The sequence below is a fragment of the Rhinoderma darwinii genome, chromosome 2 (assembly GCF_050947455.1).
Source record: "Rhinoderma darwinii isolate aRhiDar2 chromosome 2, aRhiDar2.hap1, whole genome shotgun sequence".
NCBI lineage: Eukaryota > Metazoa > Chordata > Amphibia > Anura > Rhinodermatidae > Rhinoderma > Rhinoderma darwinii.
The window spans coordinates 367,019,877-367,042,932 of NC_134688.1; the positions used below are offsets into that span (position 1 = coordinate 367,019,877).

Here is a 23,056-nt window from a genome sequence, read left to right on the forward strand (position 1 = left end):
GCGGTAAAATCTGCATGCTAACTTTATTCTGCGGGACAATACGATTACAGCGATACCAAACTAATATCGTTTTTTTTATGTTTTACTACTTTTACAAGGAAAAAACTGACTGTTAAAAATAAAATTTGAGTTTTGCCGCCATATTCTGAGAGCCATAACTTTTTTATTTTTCTGTCGATTGATCGATATGAGGGCTTATTTTTTGGGGTACATGGGACTTTTTATGGAGTTTACCGTGTGGACTAAATAATCGTATATTGTATTCAGACTTTTACGGACGCATCAATATCAGTTATGTTATTTTTTAATTTGTTTTACATTGTGCTTGAGGGAAAGGGGAAAAGTTTTTTTTTTTTACTTTAAATTATTTATTTTTTTATTAAAAAAAACAACAACTTTATTTTACTACCAGAGGCAGGGCTTCATAGGAGTACAAAGATGGCAGACCTGGGGGCCGGGTCCCCAGGTCAACCAACGGCACCCCGGGATCGCGTCGCGGGGGCCGTTGAAAAGTTACAGGGGGCCGCCCCCCCTGCATCTAGTCATTTAAATGCAACGGTCGCTATTGACCGCAGCATTTAACGTGTCAAACGAGCGGGATCGCGCTCAATCCCGCTTGTTACCTTGAAGTGCACAGCCAACATTCTCGTTGTATTGAGCGGGCTCAGCCAAAGAGTCCGCTTCATACTCCTCCCCCCCACACCCGATGCACGCCTGACGTCAGGAAGGGTTAAGGCCTTATTCACATAAACAGGTTTTCTCATCAGTGTGCTGTCCATTGTTAAAACGGACAGCACACTGACCCATGCAATCAATGGCTAAAACATGATGTGAACGAGGCCTAATTCCCATAGAACAGAATGGGGAGATGGGAGCAGCCCCATTTCCACTTAATTCCCATTCTCAATATAGTTGCAGGTCCCAGAGCATCGATCAGACATTTATGGCGTATCTGGTCCGTTTTGCAAACCAGACTCGCCCATGATACTCGGTGTGCACAAAAACAAAGAGCACACAAACGACATCCACGTGCTGTCCGTTTTTGACGGATCCACTGCTAGAGAAATGGAAAAAAAAAAAAAAAGAGAGACCAGGAAGTCCTTGCGGAGGTGAAAAATGGATGAAATGTGGAAACCACACTAACGCAACACGGTCATTCATATGCATGAAATGTAGTCCGTTTTTTTGTCTATGCAAATCAGACATGCTCATGTGAATATGGCTTAATAGTACCCACAAGGTTATGGTCATACACTGTAAATACCTTACACACCTTTGTATTTGACATGAATTTATTTTCAAATTAGCAGTCAGATAGTTAGAGATCTATCTATCTATCTATCTATCTATCTATCTATATACACACACAGTGTATATATAGGGATGTGAACGATTTGCATAGGCTTAATATTGAATCAAGCTACAGAGTCTAAAGAATAGAAGAGTACAATATCCAACAACCAGCATGAAATGGATGAGGTAACACTGACTTAGGGGCCACTGCGGCCAATTCACAGGGCGAAAACAAACTGTTTCTAACAAGTGGATTTAAATATTTACTGCTCTGAGCCCTTATTAAGGCATTTAATTCAGCTCAGAGGTTTAATCTTGGCACACAAGCCTTTCAGAGTCCGGCTAAAGAGCTCAGAACTTGGCTGCGCTTCTGCAAATGGTCCATATTGGGAAGTCAAATCCTGGCATTGCGTGCACAGAGCATGTGGGCAGAGCAGTCTCACTGGGATGTGCGCGAAGACAAAGAAATCAATGAGAACATTCCTTATCTTAAAGGCGCAGGTGCATTTAATCCAGAAACTATATCTTTACTGGATAGCCGTCAACTGCATGTCCACACGTATTACTTCAGGCAAAGATACAATTGTCCTGGAAAAATGCTTAAAAGGTGAAAATACCACAGGATATAGGGAACAGAATTAACCCATAGGAGAAAGCGGAATAGTTCAGGCAGCAAGTATGATATAGTGAGGTTTAAAAGACAGTCAAATGACAGATCGAGGCCAGGGCAGTCGTGCGTTACAAATAAGAAACGGCAATAATACTGAGCAAATGAAGTAAGTCACGTATAGACAAAATATACAAGCTCTGCAAAAAATAAATAAAAGGGAAGCATGTTAATGTGTATGACCTCTTTAGAAGAAAGAAAAAATGGCAGAAACCAGTCAAGGTTAAAATTCTATTCAGTTATTCCTTAGTTATAGCAGTTTCTAGAAAAGATGAGTAAAAAGAAATAGAATAGTACAGGGGATGCCACCCATCTTACCCAGAAACCAAAGTGGCAAACAGGTACCGGGATGTATAAAATTCTAGGGAAACGGGGCAACAACCAGTGTAAAAACTAACGACAGAATTATTGGTTTTCACCCATCTTTCCCAGAAACTCTGGGATGGTGGATGCGGAGGGAGGAGAGGGAATGTTATAGATCCTTACAAATGTAACATGGTTTATAAGGATCAGGAAGTTACCTCACCCACCTGGGGCTCCTATATCAGGACATTACAGCACCTTCGGTCCTGGAAGCCCCTTTAAAGGGTTATTCCCAACGTAAACATTCATGGCATAATGCTCTGTAAACATCACGTTTATAGACTTCTGTCGGAGGTATTCCCGACGTATACCACCAACTGAAGGCTGAAAAGTATGTCACCTGAACCCCCAGGGCAGACCGAAATGGACAGTGATGTTAGGAGCTACAATGCCGGAGTCTCCGGCCAGAGAATCACAAGCGTTCTGGTCAGCTCTGGAGAAGACCTGAACATCGCTGCAAAAAAAAAATTATACTGCACAGTTTACGTGTTTTTAACATGGGAGTCTCTGTGTGTGACAGATGCCACGGCATGGCATCCGTCACAGGTATACATTAAATGTATATGTGAGGAAGCTCCAGACACCACTGTTCATATATGGACGTATACCAGTAACGGATGCTATACAGTGGCATCCATCAGCCATAGGGCCCCCCCCCCCCATATACCACAAAGCATACTTTTTTTTTTTTTTTGCGGGATCCCTCACGTAGTTGCGGGTCTCAGAGCTGTACATGCCATTATTGTCGAAGTTGGTAATAACCCTTAAATAAACGAATATTGACAAGTGTAAAGGGACTGAACAAAATTGCTTCAAAAGAGAGAAACATGAGGTTATACAAAACATTGGAGGGAGAAAAAGGAATACATTACAAACGCTAAAGCCTGAGGCAAAGACGACGCAATATTTGTTGCTTTCTATCCGATTGGTATATTTCCGTTTCATATCTCCATGGGTAAAGTTCTACAAGATGAATGAGCTGTAACGCAGAACTTACCTTTATTGCCTCGATCACAAGCTCTCTGGCTTCCAGCTCCCCTTCTAAGATGCTCAGTAGCGTCAGCAATTCTGGCTTGCTGAGTTTTTCTAGATTCATTGTGTTCCCCTAAAGGAAGAAAGCACAAGTCACAAGGATTCACAGATTCACGCCATCGCGTCAACCATTCCCTTACTGACGAAACCCCCCCCCCCACCCCTCTCATCCTTCCGTAACCCGTCCTATACCTCTCTTACAACCCTTCACAATTTTGTAAACATCGAGTTTCAATATTTCATGGATTGTTTCTAGTGTATTGATATGGATGTTATTCCCTACGACTTGCTTTGTATAATCCTTTTGTTATATTGAAGACTGACTATATATGGTTTACTTTATCCTTTTGGAAGTTTACCGTCAATAAAAATTTGTGAAAAATAAAAGTATTCACAAAATTCATTCATCATTCAAACCCAGCAAATGAGGACTTTAGGGTTTCATTTCAGAACATCTTTTCATTTACTTTTTCAATATACCATTTAACACTAGGTTTTCGTATTTGTGTTTTTTGCTGCCTTTTCTGCATGCCAAAAAAGCCACCCAAAAAGAATAAAAATAAACAGGAAAATAAATACAAAAACACCTTACTAAGTTTGAAACATTCCATCAAATGTATGCAACTACACGACTATACAGCTGAATACATCTGCCGTTGACTCCCACTGGAAAAATATATATATACCACCTTGTGGTGAAAAGTTTAGTTAACTGTGTTTTTTGATACAGTTGAGGAATACAGAACTATAAAAATCGGCCAAAAGCACGCCAAAAAGACACGCTTTTGTTTAGCTAATGATGGTCTATATTCCGTCGCATATGACAAACGTAGCGCTTACATACAGGGTAACGCCGGCCTTATTAGCAAGTCTGAACAGACCACGGATATTCAGAAAATCTGATCAATATATGACAAACTGCGGCATTCACAACATACCATGAACTGCAATTTGAAATCAAACACACAACGATGAAAAAGTCAGAACCTTTAAAATGAATTTCCACCCAAAATGTAAAACGGCCATATATTAGTAAATCCGAAGTCCGAGTCAGTTTAGTAATTATATCTCTATTACTTACAAGGACATTGGCATTCACTTTGTTACAGAAAGGACAGGCTAACAAAAATGATACTTAAACGTTAGCAATTGAGAGGATATGTGACAAACATCTGCAGTGTGACCTATAGAACGCCTGTAACATCATGGCAGAATGCAAGACCCAGCTCCCATACCACACCCAGACAGGTCACCCCACAAATACCCAGGTGAGCGAAGATCCAGACCATGAATCACTGCCTACCAATATATGTCAGACATACAGACAAAAACATGTTCATATCTTGCTCTGTGAAAGGATTTCTTAGCAAAGAACCAAAAATGTCAAAGCCAAAAGTCTAAGGCCCTGTTCACACTGAGTTTTTTGACGCGGAAACCGCGCCCAAAAACTCCTCAAAAACCGCCCGAAAATGCCTCCCATTGATTTCAATGGGAGTTGGACGAGTTTTTTTTACCGCGAGTAAAAAAAACGTGTCGCGGTAAAAAGAAGCGTCATGACCCATTTTGAGGCGGTTTCGGCCTCCAAAACCCCATTTCAAATCAGTCAGAAAGAGGGAAAAAAAACCCTCGACGAGTATTTTGACGAGTTTTTGTCAAACCACTGTGCAAAAACCTACTGGAGCAGTTTTTTGCAGGAGGAATTTTCCTCCTGCAAAAAACTCTGTGTGAACACAGCCTTAGGGTATTTTCACAGGAGTCAGGATTTGCGCTAGGGAAACCAGCCATGAATTTTAAAAAGGTAATCCGCAACGGAAAAACGGATTTCTGCCACCTTTGGGCATGCGGATCAGCTCCATTGTAATTCAATAGAGCTAATCCACTGTTTTTCAGAACGGAATCGGCCTTAAAATCCCTTATCCTTTCAATAATTTTAAAACTCTTATCAGATGCCATCCATGTCTATATATATATATATATATATATATATATATATATATATATATATGCCTTATAAGAAAAGCCTCTATTACCAAGAGCCGAAAAAACAGCTCCCGCTCTGACAGAGTTGGCGAGATCATCTATTACGTTGCGGTATATTCCTTTAAATGAGCACTGTATGCCACAACATTTCCACTGCAGCCGCCATAGTTTCCCCCAGGAGATATCCATCAGTATCAGAAGCCATATCCACTACGATCGGTTTAAAGGAATTTTATTGTAGATTGTACAAGGAAAAGAAACAAAAACATTTGGCTATGCAGCCAAAACAAATACGGCTTGTGAGCCAAATGGTTGGCATGCTACAGGTCTTTCTCACGTCATCTGTTTCTTGCACTCCCTTGAGTACTCTAACTTCAGGAAGGCAGTGAATATTTTATCTGAAACACAGGACAGCATTTAGACCATGTATACACAGCAGTTTCTTCAATGGGGCTAATGCGCGTGTGGCTACCCAACGTGGTTTTAGTGCGGCAACCACGTCAAGAAGTGGCTTACAATGCGGTCTTCAATTCAGTTTTTAGGGTCAGTGGAACTTTTAGGCTGGGTTCACACGACCTATTTTCAGATGTAAATTAGGCGTATTATGCCTCGTTTTACGTCTGAAAATAGGGCTACAATACGTCTGCAAACATCTGCCCATTCATTTGAATGGGTTTGCCGACGTACTGTGCAGACGACCTGTAATTTCAGCCGTAATGGACGCTGCCGTGTGAGCATACCCTAAAAGGGAATCTGTCAGCAGTTTGAGCCCTAAAAATGTCTGACGGAGCTATAAACAGGGTGGGGAGTGCAGCATAACTATATCGGTGGTGCCGTCATACAACTTGACGGACCGGGTTCTCTTCACTGAAGGCTGCCAGCCACTCCCCTCTGCTTTGAGTGATGGCTCTAGCCTTCAATTAGGAGACCGATAGAGCCGTCACTCAGGGCAGAGGGGAGGGTCCGGCAGGGTTCAGTGAGAAGAGTCTAGAGCACTTATTTGAATATCAAGGTACCGTATCTGTGGAACCTGCGATCGCGGCAGGGAGGGCATAAAAGGTTGATTTCATGGTCATGCAACTTGCAGGACGACACCACCGGTATAGTTACGCTACAGTCCAAACGCTGTATATAGATCTGTCAGCAGTTTTGAGGGCTCAACAGATTCACTTTAAGCACGTCCTACTTTTAAGACTAAATTAAAGTACAAAACATTAATGGGAGAAAGATTTTAAAAAAATGATAAAAAGTTAAAACATTTTTCAGCAGCCGTTTCAACAAAACACACGTGAGGCATTGTGGTGCGGAAAAAACTGCAACACAACCACAAACCAAACCATGTGAATTGTGAAAGACCGGTTCTATTGCAAAGTGCGCAGCAGTAACACAAGCAAAACACGTACAAATCCTTTGATTTCTCATTGAAGTCAATGTAACATCATGGGGACAGGGAAAGCCGCATTACACAAAGTCTGAACCTAGAGGTCGAAATGTAATCATATTTGTTGTAAGTACAGAAGCTGCATAAAAAACCATTGTAAAGATGCAGCCGGTCCTATAGGATACAGCACATTCCATAGGTGCACAGTTGCCCTACACAATATTTCTGCCCATTTCAAGCTTCTAAACCCCTTTCATCTGTTTTTTTATCTTGATCGTAATAACATAATAGATGGTGGCGAACGTATCAGTGTTACATATTGAGTTACCAAGTAGGAGAATCTTCTATATGACAACTCACCGGGTTGATCTTGGTACAGAAATAGCAAAAATGGGCGATTTGAATCTTTGAACCGCTTAACTCAATAACTCTAAAATACAGAAGTGGCCATTGTGGATGATAAAACGTATAGCCCAACAGGCTCATGTTCCAACCACATCCACAGGAATCTTTTTCTCCATTGAGAGGGGATAATTATCAGGCACATAGACATCTGGAGTCCATACAAACTACTTTATAGGGGCAAATGCACAATATCAACGGAAACATGGCGGCTACAAAGTCTCAGTACAGAGCGGAGCAGCTTGACAGTCATTTTCACTAAACTGACCCGCAAATAAACATAAAAGGCAAATATTGGCTTCTCTGGACCTTAATGACCAAGCTATTCAAAGAGCTATAACCTTTTTATCTTTGCGTCGACATAGCTGTATAAGGTCTTGTTTTTTGTGGGACAAGTTGTATTTTTTAATAGCACCATTTTGAGGTACATATTTATTGATTAACTTTTATTAACTTTTTTTTTGGGGCGGGGGGGGGGGGGGAATAGAAAAAAAAAAAAAAAAAAAAACGGAAATTTCGCCACTCTTTTTTGCGTCCTAAATCTACGCCGTTTACCGTGTGGTATAAATAACACAATAACTTTATTCAGCGGGTTGTTACGATTGCAACGATACCAAATTTGTATAGTTTTTGTATGTTTTACTACTTTTACACAGTAAAAACGCTTTTTTTTCTAAATGATTTGTTTTTGTGTCTCCATATTTGAAGAGCCGTAACGTTTTTATTTTTTCGCCGATGCGGTTCTATGAGGGCTTTTTTTTTGCGGGACGACTTGTAGTTTTTATTGGTACCATTTTGGAGTAGATGCGACTTTTTGATCACTTTTTAATCACATTTTTTTAAAGTTAGTATTCACAGAAAACAGCAATTTTTATGTCGTTTTTTATTTAATTTTTTACAGCGTTCACAGTGCGGGTCAAATAATGTAATAGATTTATAGTCGGGGTCGTTACGGACGCGGCGATACCAAATATGTGTAACTTTTTTACTTTATTTTGGTTTTTTAATAGTAAAGCATTTTGTAAGGGGAAAAAGTGGGTTTTTCATTTTTTTTTAACACTTTTTTGAATTAATTTTTGTAAACTTTTTTTTAAACTTTTTTACTAGTCCCACTAGGGGACTATAATATGTGATTCTGCGATCGCTATTATAATACACTGCAATACTTCTGTATTGCAGTGTATTATGCCTGTCCGTTTAAAACGGACAGGCATCTGCTAGGTCATGACTCCGGCATGATCTAGCAGGCATTCACTCCAGGCAGACCTGGGTCCTTTATTAGGCCCCCGGCTGCCATTAGAGACACAGACACTCGGCGATCGTATCGCCGGGTGTCGGTGGGGGAGAGAGGGAGCTCCCTCCCTCTCTCCAAAACCACTCAGATGCGGTGCTCGCTATTGAGCACAGCATCTGAGGGGTTAAACGGGTGAGATCGATACTAATATCGATCTCACCCGGCAGAGCAGGGACGCCCCCAGCCCTCAGCTGCCTCTGGCAGCTGAGAGCAGGGAGATTTGACCGCTCCCTGCTGTTTACTTATTCCGATGCCGCGACGTAAAAAGTCTATGGCATCGGAATAAAGCCCGTTAGTGACCGACGTAGAAACACGATGGGCCGGTCACTAACGGGCTAGATAAACTTAGGAACTACCTAAAAACAACAATAACAACTAGCTGGGAAAGTAATAGTAGTCCTGGCAGAACAACTAGTGCGGAGGGGCACAGGTCATTATACAACCAACACAACAATGCAGTTTACAGGCATTGCAGTGCTCATCGCATAATGTTGCCAAGTAAGGTTTATTCAACCCGTCATAGAAGGTTAGAAAAACAAAAAAAATATCAGGAATTTGTTCATAAGCATCCTGAATTCCTGACCTTGCCAAATAATTGCTTTATGTTTAAAAAAGATCCAATAGGATAAGCGAGGTAGAATAGCAGTACTTCCGGAAGAGATGAGATTAGAACGGCCAAAAGCATGAAATCTCTAGTAGTGCGGTTATCCCACCGTACATAAGCTTATGCTCCAAGGAGAAAATGCAAAAACTTCTGCGACTGAAAATCCATCACATACATTCGAAGGGGATTGTTTCTGCAGTAGGTGCGTAGATTTCTGCAAGACCCATGCAGATAAATTAGGCAGTGACAGAAATTTCTGCAACAAATCTGCCGTGTGCGATTTCACCCTTAAAGGGGTATTCCCATCTCCGACATTTATGGCATATCCACAGGATATGCCATAAATGTCCAATAGATGCAGGTCCCACCTTTGGGACCCGTACCTATCTCTAGAAAGGGGCCCCTGACCCTGTCCTACTTTCTCCCACCGCCGTTGGTCCCCAGTCACTGGGTTACGAGTAGGCTGAGGGTATGGAAACATCCGATATTGCTAAGCTACGCTGTTTCCGTAGCTCACGAGTTCCTTAAACAGCGTAGCTCGCGGTCTCTCGTGTCCTATTCAGTTCTATGAGAGTTACGGGAAATAGCATGAGTCAGCAAGCTCGTCTTTTTCTGTATTTCCGGACACCTCGTAACGGAGTGGCCCAGGACCATCGACAACAGTAAAAGATAGGGCAGGGGTCAGGGGGTGCCATACTAGAGATTGGTGCATGCACATTTATGGGATATCAATGGCATGTCCAGTGGATATACCATAAATGTCCGAGATGGGAATAAGGGGTTTTCTCAAAATACATTTTTAGGACTATAACTCGGATGTCAAAAATCACAGAGAGGTGTGACCTGGAACCCCTACTGAACTCAAAAACAAGCGCCTCTCCAATTTCCATGACAAGGCGCCTGCAACTTATGCTCCCCCTCATAGGGTACTGTAAGCATTTACATATTTTTTTGACGTTACTAAAAACATACTGTAACATCCACATACTGATTCAAGGCAAGAGCTAAGGTAAGGACCAGGCCCTTGTTCTCACTGACCTTCTGACTTCCGGTCTAGTTTTAATACAAAGCAATCATAAAAGAAAATTTAAATTTACTTATGTACTGTGATTTATCAATATTGGTACTTGGGGTTGGGACAAAATCTGTCTTTAGGAATCAATAAATATTATTTCCTGAAGCTGTGACTAGCCGGCCGCACCCCAGAAATTCTTAAGCATTTGAATTTGTTATTGTTTTTTGCACTATAATGCACTGGCACATGAAGTGCCTTGCAAAAAGTATTCTTCCCCTTGGTGTTTTCCTGTTTTACTGCATTACAACCTGGATTAAAATGAATTTTACATTGGACTTTATGTAGTGGACCTGACAAAATAGTCCAAATTGTTACAGCGGAATGAAATAAAAGAACAAAAAAAAAACAAAACACAACACTACTAAAAACTGAAATATGCAAAAAAAAGTTTGGACTTCGCCAAACAGCGTGTGGTGGTCTCTCCAAACACATGGAAGGTGGTTCTGGTCAGAGGAAACTAAAATGTAACTTTTTGGCACTCAAAGGGTTAAACGGGGCTGCGGCTGTGTTTTACAGCCGACACCCTGTTCACATGGGAATACGACGATGTGCCCGCGCAACCAGCAGGATGAGAATGTTTGTCCTGACGTGGGCACTGCCTGCCGCTCAGGACGAGAATTCTCACCCTGCGTCATCGACGATTTAAAAGCGGTCTTATAGTGTCAGCAAATATTCGTGTATACCGAAAACAAAGTCAGTTTACCAGTTATTAAGATCTCTGCTTGCGGTCATCCAATAGGAACCTTTATTGTTTACTACTGGTAGATTTTAGCACAAAGTAGTTTTAGCAAGCAGAAAACTAGCAAACGTTTAGGAATTTATACAAAAAGTATATTGGAAAATTGTACGATACTTTCCATTATACAATGAATAATCTATTGTTTGTACAAGTTTATACAGCATTTTATATGGGACGGTTTAGTCACTGAGCTCTTAGATTTAGCGGTTACTTTCCCTATAAACCCCTTTATCCCTGTGTACACATTTTTTTGCCCATGGAACCACTATACATAAGCAAAAACTGCCCGTAATATCAAACCAGTCCTGTTTATTGACATAGTCCTGGAGATCCACGTTTGGAAATTTTTGGGATTTAGGGACTACGGTATAAAATTGTTATTTTTTGAAGAAGACAGAAGTCGTTTTCTTCCATTTTATCGTAAGAATATAAAACCGGAATAAGAGGTAAGAGACTTCCACGTGCAGCTTCTAGTTGAAACATGACTCCGTCTGCTCCGCATCTGCGCTACCGCTATTATTTTCATCGACTAGCACGGACGTCCATTTAGACTCAGCTTGCTGCGGGCACACAAAACACCAATGTCTTTTGTAAATGGAGTCTACAGCCCGAGGCTACAGAATTTATGTGGCTACATTCCTGACCCTGTGGAGCTTTGAAAGGTTTAATGTTTAATCCATTCCAACTGCTGTCTGAAAGGCACCAAAAAGGTAAATAAGCGCTAGACGCAAGTGTATGGGTTAACGTACAATACAAGCAGTCACGTAATGCACATACAAACAGAACTAAATACATAAAAGATATAGGATACGTAAAGGGATATCCTTAAAACAACTTACTCCCTAGGGTATAGTGAAGCTAATGGCTAGTCGTATGGGTAACAAAATTAGCTGCATGCAGAATAGGCTTATTGCCCATTCACTCAATCGACCACCTGAGACCCGTTTATGAGAATCATCCGGCTTTTCCATATATTCCCAGGGAAGCAATGTATACTGCTGCTCGGCAGGGTTAAATCACCGGTCACACAATAGAGGAACACCGTGGTATTGACTTTGTTAGATTACGTCTACACGACGAGTGAGAAAGTGGTATATAAATGTGCAATATTAAAAATAAACAAATAACTTGCTTAGGGTCTGATCACATTAGTGTCAAAGTGCTATGGCAGCCGTGATGGATCCATTTTCACATGGATCCTAACAGATCCTGTCAGATTCAATTGACTTCTAATGGGCTCCATCCGGTTTCCGTTTTCTTTTACGGTAAGAGTGTTGAGAACATATACATATCTGACTTATAAATAATTAACGGACATTTCCCTTTAAGTGAAAGGGAAAAAAAGTGTTCCCTCAGAAATTGCAGACCGATAAATAGACAGACAATATACGGGGTTACTGTTATTACCAGATTGTTCATCTGTTGGATTGAGCGGAAAAGTACGTTTTTGGTCTCCACTGGCAAAGGCCTTGTTCACACAGCGCAGTTTTTACACATTGCAATAGCTGGAGTTTTTTTTGGAGCCAATCAGCTACCGCACAATGGCTTCATCGGTATAAACCTTCCATGTAAATCCCATATGCCTAGAGCAAAAAAGGATCAGATCCTGTTAGAACAAAGCAGGGAAACGGTTCTTACAACCTACTGAAACGTTTCCATACATATGTAAGAATACATTATCAGCTTTCTGATGACAGGCTTTAAAAACATGTCAACCGGAAAAGAAATACAAGTCTGGTTGGTAGGGGCCCGATAGCTAGAACCCCCACCAATCTCGAGGACGAGGGGTATTAGAACGGTTTCATGCACAGTCACCCTCCAATGATGTGAGCAGATTAATGAAAGATACGAGCGCTCCCAACAGTTTGGATCCCTATTAATCACTAGTGTGAAGCGTTTTTCCCCTGCACAGCGCCGCTCCTGTCCGGACACTGTGCGGAGAACTGCAACTCCGCCGCATTCTAGTGACTGGTGGGAGCTCCGATAGTCCTGACCATGTGTAGCTCTACCTTAGATCTGTTAATAGATCCTAGAACAGGAATAATATATATGTATTATAATAAAAGGCAGAAGCTACAGGAAGACATAGAGCAAAAGTTTCATCTAAGCAAATATGACAACGTTAGAAAAAACAACCATCGCCATGGGAACAGAAACGGTCAATTATTGAACTGCTTTCTGTACGTCACACCCGTAGGTCTCTTCAGTGACAGCCGCCCTGATCTTGGATCCAGTCCAAGCTCAGAGTTTCACTACAGCAGGAACAGGGTTTGCATCACTCGGAACATTACGAGCCATCCACACCTCCACCCACACTGCTGTGAATCACGGAGTCAACACCTGGCCTGCCACAAATACATACAATATACGGTATATCATCAGAGGGGCTGTCTAGGGTCCCTCAGGCTCATTCATAAAGCTGATCACATGTGAACCCCAATTGACTAGCTATAATCTGCTGGGGAACCCGCAAGAAAGCGTTCAATTTGCCTGCAGCAGCACCACAGCGGAAATGAAGCATTACACAATTTCTATTGAAATTAATGGGCTGTCCGTGTAATGCACCGACATGCTGGATCCTCCAACATAAGGCCCCCTGCACAAGACCGTGCCCGTAATCACAGAGTCGACTGCGCTATTGATTCCGTCGGAAAACCGGAAACCTGCCGGAATGGTGACGAGCGGAAACCATTAGCGATGTTTCTGTCGCCATTCAGATCAATGGTGACTGAAACAGAAGCTGTGCTTTCACTTTCCGTTGCGGGGTTCACCCGACGGAAACCTCCGCCGGAACCCCGGAACGGAAAGCGAACGGTGATGTGAACAGTCCCTTAGACCACGTCACCTTCAACTAGCACTAAACAATGTACCAACTGAAGAATGGAGAGGCAACAATTCAGTAAATCTTCCTACTTACCTTTAGAGATGGTTACTGCTCCGCATCCAGTAAATTCTTAACCAGCTTCACAAAACAAACTATTTCACCAAATGGAAAAGTGTTGTGTAAGGAGCCCCGGCAGGTCATATGGGTGTAATGCCACTTGAATAATAGGATTTGTGGGTTCCGCCTCCACAGGATTCTCATGACCCAGTGATACCTTTTCAATTACATAATACCGGAGTAGAGCTACAAATTGCACATTTTAAAACCGCTTAGTTTAATCCCAGCGCAGCTTGTGAACGTGGTTTATATGCAATCATTTCCAGACTCGCATAGCTGAATGTCCACGTTTAGGCTAGGACTACGAATCAACTGAAATTCACAGTAAAACTGCAGTTAAAATGCAACTTCCGTGTCTACACTTATATAAGGTATAGTCAAAATGTAGCTCGTTACCGGCTTTCCGTATAGGTAATAATCGACGTGGCATCGCACCTTAGATGTTGCCCCGTAGCCCTGGCACTGTGGCTCAGTGGTTAGTACAGTTAGCTGGCAGTACGGTGGTCCTGGGTTCGAACCGGACTGTGTTTCTCATGTTTGCGTGGGTTTCCTCCTGGTACTTCAATTTCCTCCCACACTCCAAAAATATACTTCTAGATGAACTATTAGCTTCCTTAGAAATTGGCCCTGGCGTGTGCGTGAGTTTAAGGTGGGGAATTTAGGTGGGGACAGGGATTGATGTACATTGCTCCATCATATGTTGGCGCTATATAAGCAATAGGCAATAATTAAAAATCCTGTATGCGCTTGGTGCAGGATAAAGAAAAGTTTTCTGGTGTAACACGAAACTACAGATCTATATTTTTTTGGGCGCAAAGAAGCAGCATATGACTAAAATACTCTAAATCTTTTTCTGGGGGTCCGCTACTTACGTAATTACATTGGGTATCACATATTGAAACGTCTGCCCCAATAAGATTACGTTTCTTTTTACCAAGCTGCAGACAATGCTCAGCCCCACAATAGACAAACAGAGTTCAACTAGAATACTTCCTTTCAACCCTGAAGGAAAAGTGCAGCGGAGATAATGGCAGATAATCCTATGGTGTTTTACCTCTCCACTCTTTATGTGCTGAACACCTGGCTGGCGTCCTCCATAGAACCAACAGTAAAATAACTGTAATCAGGAGCTGAGAACATCCTCGGCGCAGGAACTAATGCATAGGAATAGTGTGAGCATGGCTTCCTGAATGGTGGAAAGACTCGATAGCTTTGCTAAACAGTTATCATAGACATTGATCTATCAGGCAAGTTATTTGTTACACTTAGGACTTATTTAGACGAACGGTATATACGTCCGTGCAACGAGCGTGATTTTCACGCGCCTCGCACGGACCTATATTAGTCTATGGTGCCGTGCAGACAGTTGCGTGATTTTTACGCCGCGTGAGTCCGCTGCGAAAAAGTCACGACATGTCCGTTCTTTGGCCATATTTCGCGCATCACGCACCCATTGAAGACAATGGGTGCGTGAAAATCACGCGCACCACATGGAAGCACTTCCGTGGGATGCGCGTGATTCACGCAACAGCTGTCAATCTATGAATGAAAACAGAAAAGCACCACGTGCTTTTCTGTTTACAAACATCCAAACGGAGTGTCATAATGATAGCAGCTGCGCGAAAATAACGCAGCCGCGCATCATACGGGGCTGACACACGGAGCTGTTAAGTGACTTTTGCGCACACAAAACGCACACGCTCGTGTGAATCCGCCCTAAAAGTTACTAGCCAAATAATATTTTTTATATACACCGGGAGCAATGTCTACACTAGACTATGGAGTGACTGGCGGCAGCATTTACGCTAAACTGTGGAATGAGCGGCAGCAGCATTTACGCTAGACTGTGGACTGAGCGGCGGAAACATGTACGCTAGATTGTGGACTGAGCGGCGGCAGCATGTACGCTAAATTGTGAAGTGACTGGCAGTAGTGCCTACATTAGGCCTTATTCACACGAACGTGCGTTTTGCGCACGCAAAAAACGCATCGTTTTGCGCGCATTGCAGTTCAGTGTGACATCCGTGTATGGTGCGTGTCTGCGTGATTTTCGCGCATGTGGTATCGTTAGGACACTGTTTTTATGTTTAAAATCAGCATTGAAGGAGGTGCTTTTATTTTTGCCTTCATTTCTTAAACAACTGTTGCGAAAATCACGCGCAGCACACGGAAGTGCGTCCGTGTGCCGCATGTGATTTTCACGCACCCAATGACTTCAATAGGCGCGAAAACTGCTCAAGTATAGGACGTCGTGAGTTTTACACAGCGGACACACGCTGCGTGAAAATCACGGACTGTCTGAACGGCCCCATTGATTTACATAGGTCCGTGCTACGCGCGTGATTTTCACGGACGTGAACTACGCTCATGTGAATAAGGCCTTAGGGCTTATTCAGACGAACGTATAATAGGTCCGTGCAACGCGCGTGATTTTCACACGCCTCGCACCGACCTATGTTAGTCTATGGGGCAGTGCAGAATGTCCGTGAGTTTCACGCAGCGTGTGTCCGCTGCGTAAAACTCACGACAGGTCCTATATTTCTGTGTTTTTCGCGCATCATGCACCCATTGAAGTCAATGGGTGCGTGAAAATCACGCGCAGCACACGGAAGCACTTCTGTGTGACGCGCGAGATTCGCGCAACAGCAGTAAAATCTATGAATGAAAACAGAAAAGTACGTGCTTTTCTGTTTACAAACATACAAACAGAGTGTCATAATGATGGCGGCTGCGCGAAAATCACGCTGCCACGCATCATACGCAGCTGACACACGGAGCTGATATGTAGCTTTTGCGCGTGCAAAATGCAGCGTTTTTTGCGCACGAAAAACGGACATGCTCGTGTAAATCCGACCTTAGACTGTGGACTGACCAGTAGCAGCATTTACACTAGACCGTGGACTGACCAGTAGCAGCATTTACACTAGACCGTGGAGTGACCGGCAGCATTTACACTAGACCGTGGACTGACCAGTAGCAGCATTTACACTAGACCGTGGAGTGACCGGCAGCATTTACACTAGACCGTGGAGTGACCGGCAGCATTTACACTAGACCGTGGAGTGACCGGCAGCATTTACACTAGACCGTGGAGTGACCGGAAGCATTTACACTAGACCGTGGAGTGACCGGCAGCATTTACACTAGACCGTGGAGTGACCGGCAGCCTTTACACTAGACCGTGGAGTGACCGGCAGCCTTTACACTAGACCGTGGAGTGACCGGCAGCATTTACACTAGACCGTGGAGTGACCGGCAGCATTTACACTAGACCGTGGAGTGACCGGCAGCATTTACACTAGACCGTGGAGTGACCGGCAGCAGTGCTTACATTACTACCCAATGACCAATTTGAGATGTGGCTACTGTTGCCGATCTTGAGCACAAACACTTAGGCTTCTTTACTGCACGAGTTATACAGTCAAAAATGTTCAAAAAGTGGCAATCGCTGCTGATTTTACAAACATGGTTGAGCTAGTTTGGTAGAATAGAGGAAATATTAAACTGCTATCGGTGCTCACTACTACCTGACACTTCAGATTGACATGTAAGGGATTGCAGTAAAGCCCAGACAAGTTTTATTTTTAATTATGCTGATAAACCTGAACTTGGCATGCATGATTTTCATGACCTAGCCTCTTAGAAATTCCTGTTATGTGAAATCGAATGCTGCTGAGGATACCTAAGAATTGATAAGATCTGTTGAGGAGAGGCGGCTCTGAAGTACACGCCAGTTAAAGAAAGTGTCATTCCTCCTGTAGAGAGTACTTAACACTTTGGCACCAAGTGTTTAGCGACTCTACACTGGCAGCGGACGTGCCTTTTAGTCCTACTCATTCCCTTAAACCAATAATTTTTATATCCAAACTAAGCTGAATAATTTATAATGGCTCTGCAGGTTTATTATTTTCATTCTCGTCAAAAAACTGAAATAGTGGTGGTCTTGGAGATGGGAATAAAAGAGTCCTGGCACTTGGTATCAAAGTTTGGCCATTTCAGGCAAATAAAATACCCAAGTGAAAGACTGAGGACAAAAAAAATAAATAAAGTATATATATATATATATATATATATATATATTTATATATATATATATATCAATGCTAAATGCAATTATGTTGTTATGCGAAGGACATGGCACTCATAAGGGTCAGATCACACAGAGTTTTTGACGCTGATTTGGACACAGAAACTGCATCAGAATCAGCGCCAAAAAATGGCCAAAATCGTGTGCACTATGATTTATCGCACTTGTAAAACGTCCTTTCTAATAAACCAGGCAGCAATGTAACAGCTCTCCAGTGATGAGATGCCCTATTCATTCCCTGCACACATAATGGAAATTTCAGCCCTATGACTCTGGGTCAGGGAGGAATGTAAGGAAAATAAACAGGCAGAGCTCCATTCATGACTATATATAGCCCTGTGCCATACGGATTCAATCAAATGTCCATAAATGCCTGGAAATTAGCTGCCGAAGCCATCCTTTATTAGGACAACGGCTACTATCTCACCCCGAGCATTCATTCATGAGCCACCAGAAATTAAAAATCTTAAGTGTCGGATTTCTGTTATTTTTTCCTGCAATTATTTAAAAAATCTGCAATGGAGACTCCCAAGCCCTTGCGGGCACGGTCCTCTCTCCTTCTTTACCAGTCTGTCCTAATGCCAATGTAGAACATGTTCTGTATTAGTGAATGTGATCCATCAGTTTAGTGTGTTCTTTAAAGGGAACCTGTCACCAGCATTTCACCTATTGAACTTTACTTCTCCCTCACTGGCCGCTGCTATGAAAAGTTCATTGCCGTTATCCCCTCTCCTAAACGCCTCCTCCGACTGTAAATAACGGTCTGCAAACGTTTCGCGCCTTTTATCGTAATAATCCGGTGTCCCTTTGTGCGCACACACCAGAAGAGGACATCAATGCACAAGTGCGGGATTGTGTGTGCTGGGGGAAGGCGAGGAGCTGTCAATCAAAAGTAAGAAGGTGAGGTAAACTCGGAAAGACTTGAGGAATGAAGATTTGACTCTTTTCAAAACGAAGATTTGACTCTTTTCTGCTCATTAGCATACGGCACGGGAACACTAAAAAACTGAATACTAAAGGTACAGAGCCGACTAAGAAGACAATTATAGGTTATATAGAAATGATTTTTCACCCACTACCACCAGGTATAGTCGGTTTAATAGGTGAAATGCTGGTGACAGGTTCCCTTTAAGAACCAGTTACATCACTCTGGGATCTAGATTCAGTTTTGAATAAGAAATTCGATAGACATTAAGATCCTAATTTTTATCCGGAATTTTGGGTGAAATTGCAGACCGATTCACTTCTACAGGCCACGGACACCTTTCCGTATATTTACGGATGTGTTTCCGAGCCGTAGAAATGATCTGCAAAATATAGAACATGTCCCATTCTTGTCCGCAATTGCGGCACGGACTTGCCCATAGAAGCCCATGGGCGCTTCTGCATTTATGGACGCCTACGGATGTGCACCCATATTTGTGGATCTGTAATTGCGGTCAGTAAAAACCATTACGGTCGTGTGCATGAGGCCTCAGGCATCAACATGACATTTCTAGATACACTGGCTACCTGGCTTGTAGGATTTGTCCAGCTCTCTAATAAATATAATATTGTATAGTCGCAGATGTTACCTTCATATCTTTCATTATAGTCTTCAATTATAGCGCACCAACATATTCTTTAGTGCCGCACTGTTAGACGCCCAACCGTTTCCTTCCAAATCTGCCATCAAGGAACATTAGGGAAGCGGCCATACACATCAGATTATCAAAATCGGTAGGATCCCCCAACGCGAATAATGTAATGCGAGCTGGACGTTAACATTAGAACCAAAGACCAGGCATAGAAAGAAACAAATACTTTAAAACCTCAGGGAAAATGACGAATAATAAATTGAACTGTCTTTAGGATAACCCAGTAGTTGGGGTAACCATGTGCCATTTTGCCCTGTGGACCAGCAATCAATATCTATGTCTAAATATATGATGAGGAAAATAGTGTAGATCTACCAGAAGATCTGTATTAAAGAGAGAAAAATATTTGTAAAAATCAGAATTCTACACAATGGTTAAAGTGACAAGCCTCCTGTAAGAAATGCTGCTTTTTCTGTGTCCTCATGACAACACTATTTGCACTTGTGTTGAACTGATAGTTCCATATTATCAACTCGTGGTTACACAGGAATAAGATGAACTTATTTAATCCCTTTATGAACGGACTACCTGGTATGGTGGAGTGCTTGTTCGTATACACAGCAGCCAATCTTTAAAGTGTAACAAATGTTTTTAAAAAACTTTTGGACATGCCAGTGTAACATGTCAGAAGTTATCTGTGGGGGTCCGATTACAGAGACCCCCAACGATCGCTAAAACGAAGTGCGAGAAGCGCTTGGCTGAGAACTGTGCCGCTTAGTTTCTGATCGGTTTTCCTCGGAAAGCCAAGCGAGCGGTGTACGGGCTCAATAGAAAGTCTATGGTTCTGTTCACGGCTCGCTCGGCTTTCAGAGGAAAGCCAAATCAGAAGCGAAGCGGTACATCGCTCACTAAAGCGCTTCTACCGCTTAGTTTTAGCGATTGGTGGGGGTCTCCGTGCTAGTCACCCCACCGATCAAAACTTCTGACATGTCAAAAGTTTTTTAAACATTTAGTTACACTTTAAATGGTTGTCTCATGAGGACAACCTCTCCATGTTTTATTGGGGCATATGGAAACCCCTGATAGACCGCCAGGTGTTTCATCAGCCCGACCTGCTACAAATCACTGATCGTCAATGAGTCTGTATTTAGAAAAGTGGTTGTCACAATAGGACAACCCCTTTAACCCAGAGCTGCAGTTTAAAGCATTGTGGGGAAAAAAAGGAGGAGTCTTTGATGAGACAGAAAGAAGATGCCGGACTACTTCAGTCTCCCATTAGACAACGCAACAATGAAGAAAATAGAAGGTAAACATTACACGTAGGTAGAGCCTTCCATATAAGTTTAAAGATCACAGATTGGCATGAACTTTACACATGGTGCAAAATACATGCGTGAAACCCAGAAACACAGGCGTCATTTCTACACATTAGGTCACGGAGCGCAGCATAAATAGGTTTTACAACCTTTGCAATCCTTTTCCTGGTCTGACAAAACTGATGTATAATAGAGGGCCATGTGTACAAGTGCATTCGAAAAATCTTCAGATCCATTCACTTTTTTCACATTATGTTATGAGGCCTTGTGCTAAAAAAAAAATAATTTACGTTTTCCCCATCATTCTGCACTCAATACCCCATAATGACAAAGTGAAAACAGAAATGTAGAAAACGTTGCAAATTTATTAAAAATGAAAAGCTAAAATTTTGCATGGACTTATATAAGTATTGAGACCCTTTGCTATGACACTTACAATTTAGCTCTGGGGGCCTCTCATTGATCATAGATGTTCTACACTTTGATTGGAGTCCACCTGTGGTAAATACATTTGATTGGACATGATTTGGACACACCCCTGTCTATATAAGGTCTCACAGCTGACAATGCATATCAGAGCAAAAACTAAGCCAGGAGGAGGAAAGAACTGCCTGTAGAGCTCAGAGACAGGATTGTGTGGGGAAACAGATCTGGAGAAGGGTACAAATAAGCTTCTGCTGCACTGGAAGTTCCCAAGAGCACAGTGGCCTCCATAATTCTTAAATCTAAGAAGTTTGGAACAACCAGAGATGGCTGCCCCACCAAACTAAGTAATCGGGTGAAGAACAGCCTTGGTATGAGAGGTGACCAAGAACCCATTGGTCACTCTGGCTGTGCTCCAAAGATCCTGTGTGCAGATGGGAGAAACTTCCAGAAGGTCATCCATTACTGAACCACTTCGCCAATTTGGGCTTTACAGCAGAGTGACCAAAACGAAGCCTCTCCTCAGTAAAAGACACATGAAAGGTCGTCTGGAGTTTGCAAGAAAAGCACCTAAAGAACTCTCAGACTGAGAAACAAGGTTCTGTGGTCTGATGAAACCAAGATTGGACTTGTTGGCCTCAATTCTAAGCATCATGTCTGAAGGAAACCAGGCACTGCTCATCACCTGCCCAATACCATCCCTACAGTGAAGCATGGTGGTGGCGGCATCATGCTGTGGGGGTGTTTTTCAGCGGCTGGGACATGGAGACTGGTCAGGGTTAAAGTAGAGATGAGTGGGCCAAAGTACAGAGATATCCTTAATGAAAACCTGATAGAGAGTGTTCTGGACGTCAGACTGGGCCAAAGGTTCATCTTCCAACAAGACAATGACCCTAAGCACACACCCGAGGCATCTCAGGAGTGGCTTAGGGACAGCTCTGTGACTGTCCTTGAGTGGCCCAGCCAGAGCCCTGACTTGAACATCTCCGGATGACCTGAAAATGACTGTCCACCGATCCTCCCCATCCAACCTGACGGCTTGAGAGGTAAATGGCAGCAAATCCCCAAATCCACATGTGCAAACCTTGTGACATCATACCTAAGACGACTGGAGGCTGTTATTGCTGCCAAAAGTGATTCACCTAAGTACTGAGTAAAGGGTCTGAATACTTATATCAATGCAATATTTCAGCTTTTCCTTTTCAATAAATTAGCAAAGATTACTAACATTGTTTTCACTTGGTTATTATGGGGTATTGAGTGCAGAATGTTAGGGAAAAACTTGATTTTTATTTTAGCACATGGCCAAGGGTCTGAAGACTTCACAAATGCACTGTATATTGTGGACATGTGTGAGTGATGGCGGGCAGCCAGATGGTACATCAGGAGTCGTGTGCTGGAAATATTTATGTGGTGAGAACGGCGCTCTGAACACTGGAACGCGCTGTCTTCTGTCCGTCACTCACAGGTATAGCCGTTTGGTTCAGTATTCACAGCACTATAAATAGGAGGATGACTCAGGATGAGCTGTTTCCGTGGATATAAAGTATAAGATTATCTCTTCAATAAGTCAAGACGATCCTGGATACATTGGGGTCTTCTAATTTGCTTTACAGGTGAAGGAATGTGGTCAAATTATCTACAGGAGTAGAAGAGTTTAGTGCCGTAAACCAAAGTATGGTAGTGATCTATATCCCATATTGCCACTGATTTGCTGTACATAACTTTAGAAAAACTGGTGACAACCCTATGGAAGCTGACCAAGGTCCCCCGTTCTAGCAATTACTGAGGGTCCCACCAATCTAACATTTAGTGAATGGGTGATTAAATGTATATGGCTGGAATAGCCCATTAAGCTGAGTAGAGCCGGCCTTATGGTGGA

The 23,056-nt window shown here is 42.6% G+C and overlaps 1 protein-coding gene across 2 annotated transcripts in view; it reads right to left on the reverse strand.

Moving 5' to 3' along the window:
* The window catches only part of CTTNBP2NL (CTTNBP2 N-terminal like), a 75,480-nt gene that overhangs the window by 48,929 nt on the left and 3,495 nt on the right, over positions 1–23,056 (reverse strand). The window contains exons 1-2 of one of the 2 annotated variants that reach the window (XM_075853870.1): positions 12,238–12,386; positions 3,321–3,428 (exon numbers count right to left, since the gene is read on the reverse strand). In XM_075853870.1, coding sequence (XP_075709985.1) covers positions 3,321–3,428; positions 12,238–12,249 — 120 coding nt within the window. In that variant the 5' untranslated portion in view covers positions 12,250–12,386. Of the gene's footprint in view, positions 1–3,320; positions 3,429–12,237; positions 12,387–23,056 lie in introns of those variants that run through there. The other variant, XM_075853871.1, reaches the window with a different exon arrangement.